This window comes from Paramormyrops kingsleyae, chromosome 1, assembly GCF_048594095.1.
Source record: "Paramormyrops kingsleyae isolate MSU_618 chromosome 1, PKINGS_0.4, whole genome shotgun sequence".
Taxonomy (NCBI): domain Eukaryota; kingdom Metazoa; phylum Chordata; class Actinopteri; order Osteoglossiformes; family Mormyridae; genus Paramormyrops; species Paramormyrops kingsleyae.
Genome location: NC_132797.1, coordinates 65,852,893 through 65,867,394, shown reverse-complemented (window position 1 = coordinate 65,867,394; position 14,502 = coordinate 65,852,893). Strand labels below are relative to the sequence as shown.

The following is a 14,502-nucleotide window of genomic DNA, read 5'->3' as shown; positions in this document are numbered from 1 at the left end:
GGTTTATGTTTTGCCAAGTGATCAGATTTCAGCTCAGCTGAAACTGTAAATATGTCTGCTCCGGGGAAGCAGAAAAGGTGAGACCCTCAAACGAAAACAGGCTCGATACAGCTGGTCCCAGGACACAATGTGAGGATGAAAGAATAACCATGACGTAATCGTGTCTCAAAACCATGTTCTTTACTGTGCATATGGTACAAAATGATAGAAAATGCCTTTATTCCACTACTCTTAATAAGACAAAGGAAATCAGAAGGACACAGTATTAGTTCAACTAAATATAAATTAGCTCATAGATTCCTGTATTTCTTTCTTTATAGCATACAGTGATTGGTTAATGGGAGAGCTGGATGCTAAAGTTTTTGGAAACATAACATTAGTTGTGGAAACAAAACAAGGTTAAGAGACCGTGCTGGCGAGCAAAAGGTTGCTGGTTCAAATCCCACAGTCTGCAGAGTGATGTTACCATTGATTCCTTGAGCAAGGCCCTGAGCCCCCAGTTACTTCAGGGACCGTATGACCTTGCTTGCTTAAAAACTGCATACTGCTTAGGATAACAGTGTCTGCTAAGGAAATGAAAGGCCCTTAGGGTTTTCCTGTAGTTTTATAATGAGAATGTATACCCAGGCATGTCACCACTGTTTTCTAATGGAACAAACTCAAATAGATCCCTGCCTATTATGATGTGATTCTGTAAATTAGCTCTGGGATGGAATTTAACCAGTGCTCTGCTTGAATGAATTTATTCTGGCACCAAAGCTACAGTATTTGAAACAAACAAAAAAGCAGGTCATTCACAAATCTGTTTTATTTATTGCCGTATACATAGTTTACTCCACAACAACTCGTTTTTGCAGAATCCTCCTTCACAGCGTATCCCTCACAGCTGAATGTACTTCCTCTGGACTGCTCGGATCCACTTGATGTACTTGGACACTTGTGTGTAGATACCGTACTTCCCTCGCCGCGCACAGCCTTCTCCCCAGCTGACCACGCCTGTCAGAAACCACGTGTTTTTGTAGCGGGTGACGTGGGGGCCACCACTGTCACCCTGGCACGCGTCCTTGGCCTCGTCGCTGTAGCCGGCGCAGAACATGGTGTTGGAGATCTTCAGGTTGCTGGAGTCGATGCAGGTCTTGCGGTCCACGTAGGGCACGCTGAGCTTGAGCAGCACGGGTGACTGGGGGCCGCCCTCGCGGACACGGCCGAACCCGCTGACCATGCCGTCGGGCTGCCGCATCAGCACACGCTCGGCGAAGTCGCTCTCTGGCAGGCAGGCCGGCAGGATGTACGGCGAGAAGCGGATGGGCTCCTTCATCTTGACGAGTGCGATGTCATTGTGGTACGTGTCAGGCATGTACTGGCTGTGCACCAGCACCAGTTCCACCTCGTGGCGGGTTTCGCGATGCTCGTCCACATTTCTGTTAGTTTCGCCTGCGATAAGGGGCAGTTGGCGGGGGCAGACAGACAAGAAGGGCGATTTTCATTAATGGTCATGCTGCATTAAGCTCATGGGAGTTTTACTTACACAAAGATGTTCTGAGTGCAGAAGGAAGAATGATTGATGCAGAGAGATAACCAATGACATTGTAGAGGAGGTGGGTCCAAATGACTAGAGAAGGCGGGACCAACCATCTTCCATCTGCTCTCAGAACATCTTTGTGTAAAGAAAACTCCCACAAGCTTGCATTAAGCCCCTTAAAAAATGATGCACCATCAAAATTCTTCTAATCAGGTGCTGGCAAATCATTTGGCCAGATTTAATAAGTCTAATTAACCATTCAATTTTTCCCAATGCGGGGCCCCTGATTTTGCCTGTGGGGCCCCTAATTTTGCCTGGGATATATAGCCTAGGATACCCTATGTATTAATCCCCCCCTGACGCTAGCTCAGTAGCTGTAGTGGAGGACTGTTGAACTGTAAAAACGGAGATCCTTAGCTCGCTGATTTAATTCTGGTTTGATGGAGTGTTTTTTGACAGCTGTATGTTTATAATGTGCTATAATTATTTGCCTCATTTCACTTAATTTAGTAGACAAAAACATCCACTAAATAAATACATTTAATAACCTTAAGGGACACATTTGAAAAATGCAAAGTGAAACAGCCATCTTTTATGTGACCTGAAGGCTATACCAGACAGAATAAGGCACAAAGCTGGGGTGACCAGAGTATGACACATAATTAAAGGTGAAAAGTTCAGATATGGAAAGTGCAAATCCAGACCAAGGTTTTATTTCAACCAAGCAGTTGAGTACTCTGTTACTGTGGTTCTTTACACTCAACTGGTCGGTTGCAAAAAAACCTTGGTCAGGATTTGTACTTTCTGGACCTGAACTTTCCACTTCTGCACATAAACACACATGACTCAGGGAAACCTGCCAGCCTAACTGTATGACTTGGGAGGAAACAGTAGTACCCAGAGAAATCCTGTAGAACAACCAGAAGGACATATAAACACAAGACTGGAGGCCTGAATTCAGATCTCTAGAGGTGAAACAACATTATATTTACTTTCCTTTTCATGATTACAAACACTTTTAACCAAATGTCTCTCAGTTGGCAGGAAGACAAGCAACTCTCCAGGGAGCAAAAACTAATGCAGAAATGCGAAACCCTGAAAATTAATTAGCATCATTCCGACTCCAGAAGACGGATTCTGGTTTCCATGGTGAAATGACTTTTTTTTTTTTGAGAGCGTACCCAGGACAACATAGAATGACTGTGTCTCCCTCAGGCAGTGAGCTGCCGTCAGGATGAATTTCTGATTGAGGATAGTTCCACCACAGAAGCCCAGGTCATCCTCGGTTACCAGGAGGGCCTGAGGAAGAGGAAAAGGAAAAACAAAAGGAAGAGGAAGGGGAGAAACTCTCAACTTTATTTGTTACCCATGACAGCTGAAACTGACCACAGTGCATTGGCAGGAGAAGATACAAGTCCGTTACATGACCACAGGACAGGTTTTCAGGCTTACTGTAGGACAGAGGTAGATTGTGCAGGTCCAGAAAGTAAAAATCCAGACCAAGATTTTATTTCATCCAACCATTTGAGTTGAGTACCCTGTGACTGTGACTCTTTATGCTCAACTCGTTGGTTGAAACAAAATCTTGGTCTGGATTTTCACTTTCTGGACCTGAACTATCCACCTCTGCTGAATATCTACCTGCCAGGGGCAATCTCCAGCGGGACACTCCTCGCCACCGACAACACGAAAGTCATTAATAAGTTCCTCATCTTCATAATCATCTTCGGATGATTCCACGGTCGTGTTGCTTGCAGAGATGTTTTGGTGTTGTGTGGCATTGGACAACGGCTTGGAAACTTTAATGCTGCGGGTGTTGTGCTTGCTGACTATGAAGCCGCATTTGAAGGGCTCTGTGTCAGGAACATAGTGTCCGAGCATTTGTATCTGTTACATACAGCAAGAACCACATCAAGTGTGTCTGTCCTAAACATGTGGGACCTGGATTCATATGACCCACTGAATTAAAGACACAAGAAAAACAAACATTTAAACTATTATGAGGGCTGCATGAGGTAGAGATTGGCTTTTTCAGAAAAAGGTAAGCATCCCTCATTATCAGCAAATTTGTTTAGGAGTCACACCTTCTCCTGGCTGGAAATAAATTTTATGTGCAGCCGTATCAGATTCTTTATTTAGCACTTGCTAGCAGTTTCAACACCATGAGGGGGGACACTGGGGGCTGTAGTCCCCATCAAATTACTGCCAGTGCCCCCCGAAAATGATCACCTAGTTTGCCACTAGCCCTCCCCATCCTGGTTGAAATGCTATGTAAAAAAAAATTCTGAACCAAATACACACAGATAGATGCAAAAGACTAAGCAGGCACTGACAACTTTTATGTTATATATAAACTAGATAGATATCTATCTATATCTATCTGTGTCTAACTATATTGATGCGTGTCCGCCTCGCTCTAGCTTACCATTCGACAGGCAGGATTTCCTATCCTCTCCCAGGGTGTATCCATCAGCACATGAGCAGATGACGTGATTATGAACCACGTTACAGAAATGCTCGCAGTCTCCGTTGCTTAAGTCGCATAGCTTTGGTATCGCTACAGAACACGGCAGAGGTGCGGTCAGGAGACGGTATTGGAGGGTTCCAGTATTACAGTGGCGACTGGCACTAAGACAAAGCTGTCGCTGGCAGTCGCCGTGGTTACATCGCCCTACCGATTTCGCAGTTGGTGCCCTGGAAGCCGGCGGCGCAGTAACACGTGTAACTCCCGATCCCATCCTTGCAGGTGCCATTGTTTATACAGGGAACAGACCTGCAGGAATCCCCATCTGCGGAGTTATAGAGAAAGTCTATGGACAGCCATGATTTCATTCCTGCATTCTCACGCACAAGCAAACACCCCTCCCCCCAAACTGAGAAAAAATGTTGTGCACACACACACACACACACACATTTATTAACTCATATTCACAGCATAGTTACACAAAATACTGCTTCATTTCCTGCCCCGCCCCCCAGTAGTGCAGAAAGGTAAATCTTACCTACGTAGACGTTCCAGAACTCATTCTAAGAGGAAGAATTAACACATTAAGTTTATGAGAAGGACTGGAGGATGAAAATGATGACAGACATTTCAGAGATTTAAGAGTATTCACATTACACATCCAGAGTGCTGTAACATCTTTACTACAGCAGTTGACTTCCTGTTATTCAGTTCATGGTGCAGTCGCATGGTCAGAGGTGGAAGGGCACTTCCTGTTTTCTTAAGACTGGATGCTTGTTTGGTGTTTCCTTCACATACTGTCACCGTTTCAAGTGGTTTGTGTTTTTTCCACAAATGTTAAGATATTCTGTTGCATTCCAATGACCTGAATATTTATTGTGCACTACAGTTGTGGCAAATGCATTGTACAACCATTCTAGGGGTCAACGTGTGAATGGGACATTTATACAATACGTGTACAAAGCATTAGGGATGCCTTCCTAATATTGTGTTGTACCCACTTGACCTCCTAATAACTTCAATTCATTAGGGAATCAAGGCAATAAAAGTATTTCACAGGGATGAGTTCATCACTTCCCACAGTTGGGTTTCATTAGCTGCTTGTCACGCCTGCAGCTGATCAGCCCTGACCACGCCCAGCTTTATATAAACCCCCACACCTCTAACCATCGCCCTCCCTGCAATACTAACAGCTGCACTGCATCATCAGCAATTAGACTCTGATGGCAGATGAAATTTAACATAGACAAATGTAAGGTACTCCATGTAGGGAGCAGAAATATAAAGTACAGGTATTTTATGGGACCTACTGAAATAAAGGTAGCTGATTATGAGAAAGACCTTGGTGTGTATGTTGATGCTTCCATGTCTCATTCTCGCCAGTGTGGGGAAGCAATAAAAAAGGCCAATAGGATGTTGGGGTATATCTCCAGGTGTGTGGAGTTTAAGTCAAGGGAGGTAATGCTAAGATTATACAATTCCTTGGTGACACCTCACCTAGAATATTGTGTACAGGTTTGGTCACCATATCTTAAAAAGGACATAGCGGCCTTAGAAAAGGTGCAGCGTAGGGCCACAAGAATGATTCCTGGTCTTGTGTCATACGAGGAAAGGTTATTTGAGCTAAATCTGTTCAGCCTCAAGCAAAGGAGACTGAGGGGGGACATGATCCAGGTCTATAAGATTCTAACAGGTTTGGATGCTGTTCAACCGAATAGTTACTTCAGCATTAGTTCAAATACAAGAACTCGTGGCCATAGGTGGAAATTAGCGGGAGAACATTTCAAACTGGATTTAAGGAAGCACTTCTTTACACAGCGTGTAGTCAGAGTATGGAATAGTCTTCCTGATAACGTAGTGCAAGCTGAATCCTTGGGTTCCTTTAAATCAGAGCTAGATAAGATTTTAACAACTCTGAGCTATTAGTTAAGTTCTCCCCAAGCGAGCTCGATGGGCCGAATGGCCTCCTCTCGTTTGTATATTTCTTATGTTCTTATGTTCTTATGAATATAAGTCTCTCTGAAGATCTTGCAAAGTACTGAGTGTCTTTTTGGCTAGTAGAGCCCTTCTGTGTGTGATTTGTGTTTCCGACCTCCTGGATGTGAAATTCTTGCCTGTGTGTTTTCCTGGTTTTAGTTGCATCGCCAACCAGCTTCTTGTTACTGACCCATTGACGTCTTTGGATTGTTTTGCTTCTCTGCCTTACCGGATTCGATCCTGCCTGTCTCTGACTTTGCTTTCAGCTTCCAAACTGAACATCTTCTCTACCTGATCATTACATTGCTAGTGAATCTGAGGTCTGGCGATTGAGCAGACCACTGCATTAAGCTGAATTCATTGTGTTCATAGGGCCATTCCTGGACATTTTAGGTATCATCTTGCTGACGGACATATTGCTGCCACTAAGGAACGCGCTTAAATCTCGATGTTGAGATATCCCATGTAATTCAAATGCTTAACTCTTCTCAAGGGGCCCAAACTGGATACAGCCAGTCAGTCAGATTCAAGGAAAGAGTAGAATCCCTAATGCTTGGTACACTCTGTGTATATACTCCAAATTGACCAAATAAACCATCTGGAAGCAGCCTAAATATGAGTGTATAAATCTACCAAGCATGTCCATTTATGGACAACAATAATTGAATTGCAGTCCATTTAATACTGCTGGAAGGGAGACAGAATAAGTGTAGAAAAGCCAAAAGGAGTACTCGCCGTACGCTCCTCGTTCTCAAATATCTCCCTGGCCTCCTCGCGGCTACAACGTTCCTCAATGCACTCCCGCTCCATGTCTCCTTTTTTAAACTCCTCAAACAAGCTGTTTGCCCGCCTCCTCCGGCTCAGCACCTGGTTGGCATCCTGGTTCTGAAGGAAAACTGAGGAACACGGGAACCAACTGTCAGCTTCTGGATCCGTCTCTGGAAACTCTTTAATTACGCAGTCGTGCACATGTCTGTCAAATTCTCAATAACCTTTGGATGAAGCACTGATCTATTTAAGAGACACAGAACAGTTGTTAGTGGCAGAGCACAACTTCTCCCTCATAAGAACGTAGAAATATGAGCATAGATAAGAACATAGATGAGCTCCTTGATATCCTCTCTCAAAAAAAACCAAAAACAGGTTAATGCAATTTTCACATCAGTTGGCCGTTGTTCTGCACACCGAGTACTTTAACAAGCTGAATATGGCATGATGATCTCACCAAGGTACCTCTGAAGGCTGGTGTTGACTTCATGGATGAAATAGCTACAACCATCAATGTTTATGATATTTTCCTTTCCCAGGTAGCATGGTGATTAAGTGACTTCCTATTTCAAATTCTTCAGAAGTCCAGTTGTCTTATTATGACCAAACTTTAATTGCTCCATAGACTCTATACATACATACATGTATAGTAGAAATGTTGAACCGTGAACAATGCAGATACGCATTCCTATGGTGTTTGTATTGTGAAGTCCATGCATGGCATTGGCTCCCCACAGCAGCCTGCGAAATCGTGCCCCGCTTACAGTACCTACCTCCCGTTTCAGCCTCGGGCAGCAGTGATAGGAGGAGAAGACCGGCCTGGATAAAACAGAACATGGTGCTTTCCAGCTGAATATTGCACTTTCCACGCTGCCACAGCCAGAATGGATCTGACGGGGAATGTCATTGACCCCCATTGCAAACAAAGGGGGGAGGGGTCAGCAAGGCAAGGAGAAGTGATTGGAGGATGGAGAAATGAAATGGGAGGAGATGATGGACAAAAACAGCAAGTGAGGAGACTTTGAAGGGGTGGGGGCAGAGCTATGACCCAATGCAATCCTCGTCCTTAAAAGGCAACTCAGGAAGTCATTGAAGACCATCAGCAAGTCCACCAATGGCAACCCATGTCGGGGGTCGTTCCAGGAGAGTTGTGTACATATCTGAGCACACCCTGTGACCCATGTTCTCCAAATGATTCGGCCTCTGTCTGTGTTGTGCAAGCCTAAATATGTGAGTAGGTCTTTCATATGAGCTCCAACTGCTTCAATAGATGTTCTCCAGGGGGTAGAGTGTGGCTCAGCAGGTTGGGATGCTATGTCTGTAATTGGAAGGCTGCTGGTTCAAATCCAAGGGTTAAGAGAACAATTTTACTGATGGGCAATGTTGCTCCCGGAAGTGGCTAACCCTGCTCTGTCAAAGATGCATATCTGTTAAATAAGATGTTAAGCTGGATCGATGGCAGACCTCAATGTTATACACATGACAAGGGGTGGGTTCACGTATTGGAAAAATACTTAAGGCAATGTTACTGCTTTCATGAAGTTTTATTTAGTCAAAACAGGGAATCAAAAAACACCTTTAGCTGATGTTAACATTCAAGCCTCACATGACACAACCTGCGGGAAGAATACTCAGGTGAGTTGCTGCTCTATGACCACAGGGGGCAGCGTTTGGTTAGTGGAAGAATGAGGATGCCCGTCTGTCGGCGCGATACCCGAACTCATGTGCGCGTGCAGCCAGTCTAAGAAGTTGGAGACCTTGGTGTATATCTTGAAGTATCCCTGGTAGGTGCAGGCCCTGAAACCCACCAGCCCCGTCAGGAAGGCTGTGTCCCCATAGCGTGTCACCAGGGGACTCCCGTTGTCCTCCTTGCAGCTGCTCAGGGTGGTCCCTTCGAGGTAGCCGGCGCAGAACATGTTGCTGGTGAGGTTCATGCCGCTCTTCAGTGCACATTGCTCGGGGGACAGGGGTGGAACGGCCATCCGCCATAAGAGGCGTGAGGTGGGCGGGTACAGGGACACTGCGTCTCCCTGGAGGTACCCAGCCTTGATCCGGCAGCCCCAGCCGCTGACGATGGAGTAGCGCATGGCCACCAGCTCGTTCTCGGCAAACTCCTTCCGCGGGAGGCACACGGGCGCGGCGTAGTTGGAGAATACGATGGGCTGGTGAAGCCTCAACAGGGCAATGTTGCTATCGCTAGTTGTGACATTGTACAGCTCGTGGAGGACAGCTTCGGCCACGCGGATCTTCTGCTCCGTGCCCTCCACCAGCCTCAGGTCGTGCTCCCCTGTGGGAACGAGAGCAAACAGCTTCGTAAAGGATGGTGGGGGGGGGGGGTGCGTGCGGCCGCACAGACACGCGTGACCTACCTGCGACCACCATCAGGTCCTCCACATTCAGGTTGATCAGACAGTGGGCAGTGGTGACCACCCAGCTGGGATGAACGATGACCCCCCCACAGTAGCTAGAGCCTTTGTGCTGCAACAAAACCTGTAATCCGGCCCACCCCAAAGATACAGATCAAAACATCAAACTGAACCAACTAGTAGCAACAACCGGGGCTGCATAAACTAATGGCTGAGCCCTTGAAAAATTCTACCAAATGAGCTCAAAACCAATATCCACCCTCATGCCCCCTGTAGTGTCAGAGTCCCTGATAGTCTTCCCCTTTCTCCCCTGGCAGCCACAGATGTACGTGACTTAATGATCGCATTGAGACTTCCCAGCTTTCCTCTGTGGGACTCTGAGCAAAGGTCACTCGTGGTTGCAGTTGAGGGTTCACACCTGCCAGGGGCAGTGGCCTTTGGGGCAGTACTGGCCATACTCTGATTCTCTCGTTGTCTTGTTGGCCTGCAGTTTTGAGGCCTCCAAGAGTGGAACCTTACCACAGGGATACTGCACTGTGAGACAAACACACAGCTTGGTATAAAAAACTGTGTCACATAGATTCAGATGGGGAGGCGGTAATTAAATACATTTAGTTCCTAACTTTAAACTTTTAATTTTTTCAACCAATTTATACAGCTGGAGTATTTTTTTTCAAGGATGCCTCAGGTTACCAGTTCACATCCTTAACCGCTACATCACCTGCTGCCTACTGCAGGTATTACAGCTACCCCCACTACCTCCCAATCTCCTCACCTTCAGCGACGCAGCTCCGCCCGTCCTCCGCCACGGCGTGGCCATCAGCACACGCGCACGTTACCTGTCCCCCTGTGTCATTGCAGAAGTGCTCACAGCCCCCATTCAGATAGCGACACTTCAGTGTTTCAGCTACTCCGGCTGTGGGAAACGGGGGAAAGTCGGCTTGCGGGTGGGGTGGGGCACTGACACAGTGTGGGCTCACCAGAGAAATGATGCTTCATTTATCTGGGACGCCTCGAGCATTTCAGGGCGGTTGCTGAAGGGCCCAATGGACATGTGACTATTCTGCCAAGGATGGGCTTCAGCTCGGTGACCTTCCTGTCATAGGTGCAGTATCCTAACCCAGTGTTTCCCAATCTGGTCCTCAGGGACCCACAGCCAGTCCATGTTTTTGCTCCTTCCCAGCTGGGAGCAGAAATGTGGTCTGCCTGGAAGGGACCATGAATAGAGTGACCACCTAATCCATGTCAGGAGGGATACATTGAGCTACGAAAGGGCTTGAAATGGTTGTATTTTAACCATTTCAATTAAAAGGACCCATATTTCACTTAAGCACTGAGTTCTTGTTGTGTGCTGATTGGTCAGTCTCCTATTATCATACATGTGTCATTAATGTTAATGTGAAACAGCTGGATGAGTCTTTCAATCAAGGAAACAAGCCAGTAAAAGTACAAGACAAACCAAACTATTGAACAGAACATGGGAGACTAAGTTTTAAAGTAGTCTGTAAAACCTGAAATAGCTCAAAGTGTCCCTACTGACATGGATCGGGTGGTCACCCAAAGCATGGAGGGAGCGAAACCGTGGACCGGCTGTAGGCTCCTGAGGACCGGATTGGGAAACAGTCTCCAAACCCACTGAGCCACACACTGGCCCATTATCACGCATCATGCATCACCATTTGACATGGTTATAGTCTCAACAAAGGCAATAACCTACAAGTCTACAGCACTATAAAAGCACATTTTGTGGCTGGGGACCTGCTAGGTGCAGTCGTTTTTGTGCCTCACTAACCTTCTTGGCAGTGTCTCCCTTGGAACCCATCGGGACACTGGCACTGATAGATCGATAGAAAATGGACACACTTTCCGTTGTTGAGGCACGGATTGGGGTCACATGGGTTACGGTCTGAGGGAGAACAACAATGGTGATAACTTACTTCTGGGACATCCCACATATTTTCATCAGCTCCTGACACAATCACTGTGATATGCTCACTTACTTCTGTACATCGTCCAAAACCGATTCTGTGGAAAAAAAAACCCAGAAGATAATTACTATACAAATGGGATGAAAATACTGTTCCAGATTTAAGCATCAGGGTTCCTTTCACTTGAGTACATTTGCAAAAGTGCAAAAAGGTAAAAATACGTAGAAGAACCATGCAGATGTTCCCAATAAACAAGTTGGGAAGTAGCTTTAGCATTGCTGTTGCTCTGCAATCTCTCAATTTCATGTTAAAAGAAAAAATTTCTAATGGAAATTATGAGCTTTACCGCCAAGGTGTCATCCTCAAAGACCTCCCGTGCCTCCTCATAGTCGCACACCTCCTCGATGCACTCCCGTTCCAGGTTGCCCTGCTTCAGCTCCTCTAGCAGGCCGGTGTTGGCTCGTCGGGGACGGTGCAGGACAGAATGGGCAACATATGGCCTCAGGAAAACTTTGGAAAGACGGAAAGATGAGCCTGGTGAAGAGCCAGGTCACAGAGGCTAAGACAAACCCCACAAAGTGCCATAATGTGTTTTGAAAACCGCTGAGGATAATAGATTAGCATAATTGAGTAGAACAGTTATTTCGAGAACATGAATAATTTAGGTAAAGGAACATGGATATAGGTAAATAGCATTTGTTACTTATAAAAATAGTAGTGCTGTCAATTTTTAATCAGATTAATCACAGGGTTGCTGTGGATTAATTTCGATTAATCACGATTAAATATCCTTCATTTTTAATCTATATTAATCACACTTCATTTTGCATGAGCAAACAGACTCAAGTAAAAAGGGAATATACACTCACCTAAAGGATTATTAGGAACACCATACTAATACGGTGTTTGACCCCCTTTCGCCTTCAGAACTGCCTTAATTCTACGTGGCATTGATTCAACAAGGTGCTGAAAGCATTCTTTAGAAATGTTGGCCCATATTGATAGGATAGCATCTTGCAGTTGATGGAGATTTGTGGGATGCACATCCAGGGCACGAAGCTCCCGTTCCACCACATCCCAAAGATGCTCTATTGGGTTGAGATCTGGTGACTGTGGGTGCCATTTTAGTACAGTGAACTCATTGTCATGTTCAAGAAACCAATTTGAAATGATTCGAGCTTTGTGACATGGTGCATTATCCTGCTGGAAGTAGCCATCAGAGGATGGGTACATGGTGGTCATAAAGGGATGGACATGGTCAGAAACAATGCTCAGGTAGGCCGTGGCATTTAAACGATGCCCAATTGGCACTAAGGGGCCTAAAGTGTGCCAAGAAAACATCCCCCACACCATTACACCACCACCAGCAGCCTGCACAGTGGTAACAAGGCATGATGGATCCATGTTCTCATTCTGTTTACGCCAAATTCTGACTCTACCATTTGAATGTCTCAACAGAAATCGAGACTCATCAGACCAGGCAACATTTTTCCAGTCTTCAACTGTCCAATTTTGGTGAGCTCGTGCAAATTGTAGCCTCTTTTTCCTATTTGTAGTGGAGATGAGTGGTTCCCGGTGGGGTCTTCTGCTGTTGTAGCCCATCCGCCTCAAGGTTGTGCGTGTTGTGGCTTCACAAATGCTTTGCTGCATACCTCGGTTGTAACGAGTGATTATTTCAAAGTTGCTCTTCTATCAGCTTGAATCAGTCGGCCCATTCTCCTCTGACCTCTAGCATCAACAAGGCATTTTCGCCCACAGGACTGCCGCATACTGGATGTTTTTCCCTTTGCACACCATTCTTTGTAAACCCTAGAAATGGTTGTGCGTGAAAATCCCAGTAACTGAGCAGATTGTGAAATACTCAGACCGGCCTGTCTGGCACCAACAACCATGCCACGCTCAAAATTGCTTAAATCACCTTTCTTTCCCATTCTGACATTCAGTTTGGAGTTCAGGAGATTGTCTTGACCAGGACCACACCCCTAAATGCATTGAAGCAACTGCCATGTGATTGGTGGATTAGATAATTGCATTAATGAGAAATTGAACAGGTGTTCCTAATAATCGTTTAGGTGAGTGTATATATGCACTTAACAAGTTTATTGAACATCTTGAACACGAGTCGGATGCATTCCATCTGCCACAGAAGTGCAATACCATGGACCCATATCAAAAAGCAAGATTTTTTGCTTAGCTGGACGAATTTAAGGTACCTCAGTTTAAATGGTCTTTATCTTCATTCACTTACAATTAGCCCGAACTACCGTAAATCCGACAAATAATCCGACTAATCATGAAATCCAATTCTAGCCTGGTTAATTGCCATTGTTAGTTGATAACACATTACGCGCAGTGCTTTATGTCATATAAAACGCCATAGCAACACGTCCACAGATAAGTTGGACGGTATAGTGTGTGCAACCGATTTAATGAGCCACAAATGAGAAGTAGTGCTTAAACAGTATAAAACTACAACTTTCCCTTCTGTTGATAAAAGGCGCAGCCATCTTGGATTCTGAACTTGGCATCCTCTGTGCTGCTCCAAGATATTTCTGGGATCTCCGAGAAACGGGAGCGCACATTCCGACTCGGAATACGAGTTCAGAGGGCAAATGGAACGCACCAAAACTGCCCAAAATGGGTTGACAGAGACATTTCAGGGATTTTGAGTCATTCTGCGCTGCAGATGGGTTAATTGCGTTAAAAATTTTAATCAGATTAATCATGATGATGGATTAATCCGTGTTAACCCGTTAATTTTGACAGCCCTAGTTAAAATACAGCCCTAGTTAATGACACAAGTACTGTCACAAATTGTTTCAAAACCCAACACACTCCTTCCGGAGGCATCATACAGAACAGGCAAAACCAAAGCAAACCAACACCCAGCACAACCTGAACAGCGTCGGCACCCGACCTCAAGGTACCGGGATTCTGAGTCCGGCGGAATCGTAACAGGACTCCAGTACTCACCATCGGCAGCACACAGAGGCAGTAAAAGCAGAGAGAGCGTTAAACCGGTCATGGCAGTCTGCATTGCAGCAATGTCTCCAGGCAAGAGCAAGAGCAAGAGCGGACGGGGGATGGGGGACAAAGTCACTGACCTGCCTGACAGAGGCGGAGAAAATTAAACAACAGCCTAACATGGAGCAGGGTAAATACTCATCAGGAATATCCTGGCAAACTCATATTAGTCACATATTAATTAATCCTTTTTTATGGAAATAAAATGTGTGCATTCCCACTTTACTGTACTTACATGCCTCATCTTTTTTTACCCTATTATGTCTTTATATTTGTACTATACTTGTACCTCTTATTTTATATCATATTCTTGTGTTATATTGCATTCATTTGAGGTATTTTTAAGCTTGCACAGTGAAAGCTATGTCCTGGCACAATAATTTCCCTACTAATTTTTTGGAAAGTTACTTTATAAACGTGATATTTAGGGCCTAATTATTGTGGTCTGGAGGA

General features: G+C 45.3%; 1 protein-coding gene across 1 annotated transcript; it reads right to left on the bottom strand.

Annotated features, from left to right (window-relative positions):
* Nucleotides 1–790: 790 nt before the first annotated feature.
* LOC111855790 (uncharacterized) lies at nt 791–14,102 on the bottom strand. The gene is made up of 16 exons (XM_072705898.1): nt 13,999–14,102; nt 11,372–11,535; nt 11,098–11,122; nt 10,890–11,003; nt 9,873–10,013; nt 9,516–9,631; nt 9,101–9,221; nt 8,371–9,018; nt 7,505–7,633; nt 6,699–6,859; nt 4,525–4,549; nt 4,198–4,311; nt 3,948–4,079; nt 3,164–3,375; nt 2,704–2,821; nt 791–1,434 (listed from the first exon to the last, which is right to left on the bottom strand). The coding sequence occupies exons 1-16, from the start codon at nt 14,060–14,062 to the stop codon at nt 881–883; spliced, it is 2,838 nt and encodes a 945-aa protein (XP_072561999.1). The 5' UTR covers nt 14,063–14,102; the 3' UTR covers nt 791–880.
* Between the last annotated feature and the right edge of the window lie 400 nt (nt 14,103–14,502).

Coding starts and splice junctions, on each gene's coding strand:
- LOC111855790 (XM_072705898.1), bottom strand. CDS start 14,062: ATGCAGACTGCCATGACCGGTTTAACGCTCTCTCTGCTTTTACTGCCT. Junction 11,004..11,097: donor GTTTTGGACGATGTACAGAA/GTAAGTGAGCAT, acceptor GTTCTCCCTCAG/ACCGTAACCCATGTGACCCC. Junction 4,550..6,698: donor TTGAGAACGAGGAGCGTACG/GCGAGTACTCCT, acceptor TCTTCCTCTTAG/AATGAGTTCTGGAACGTCTA.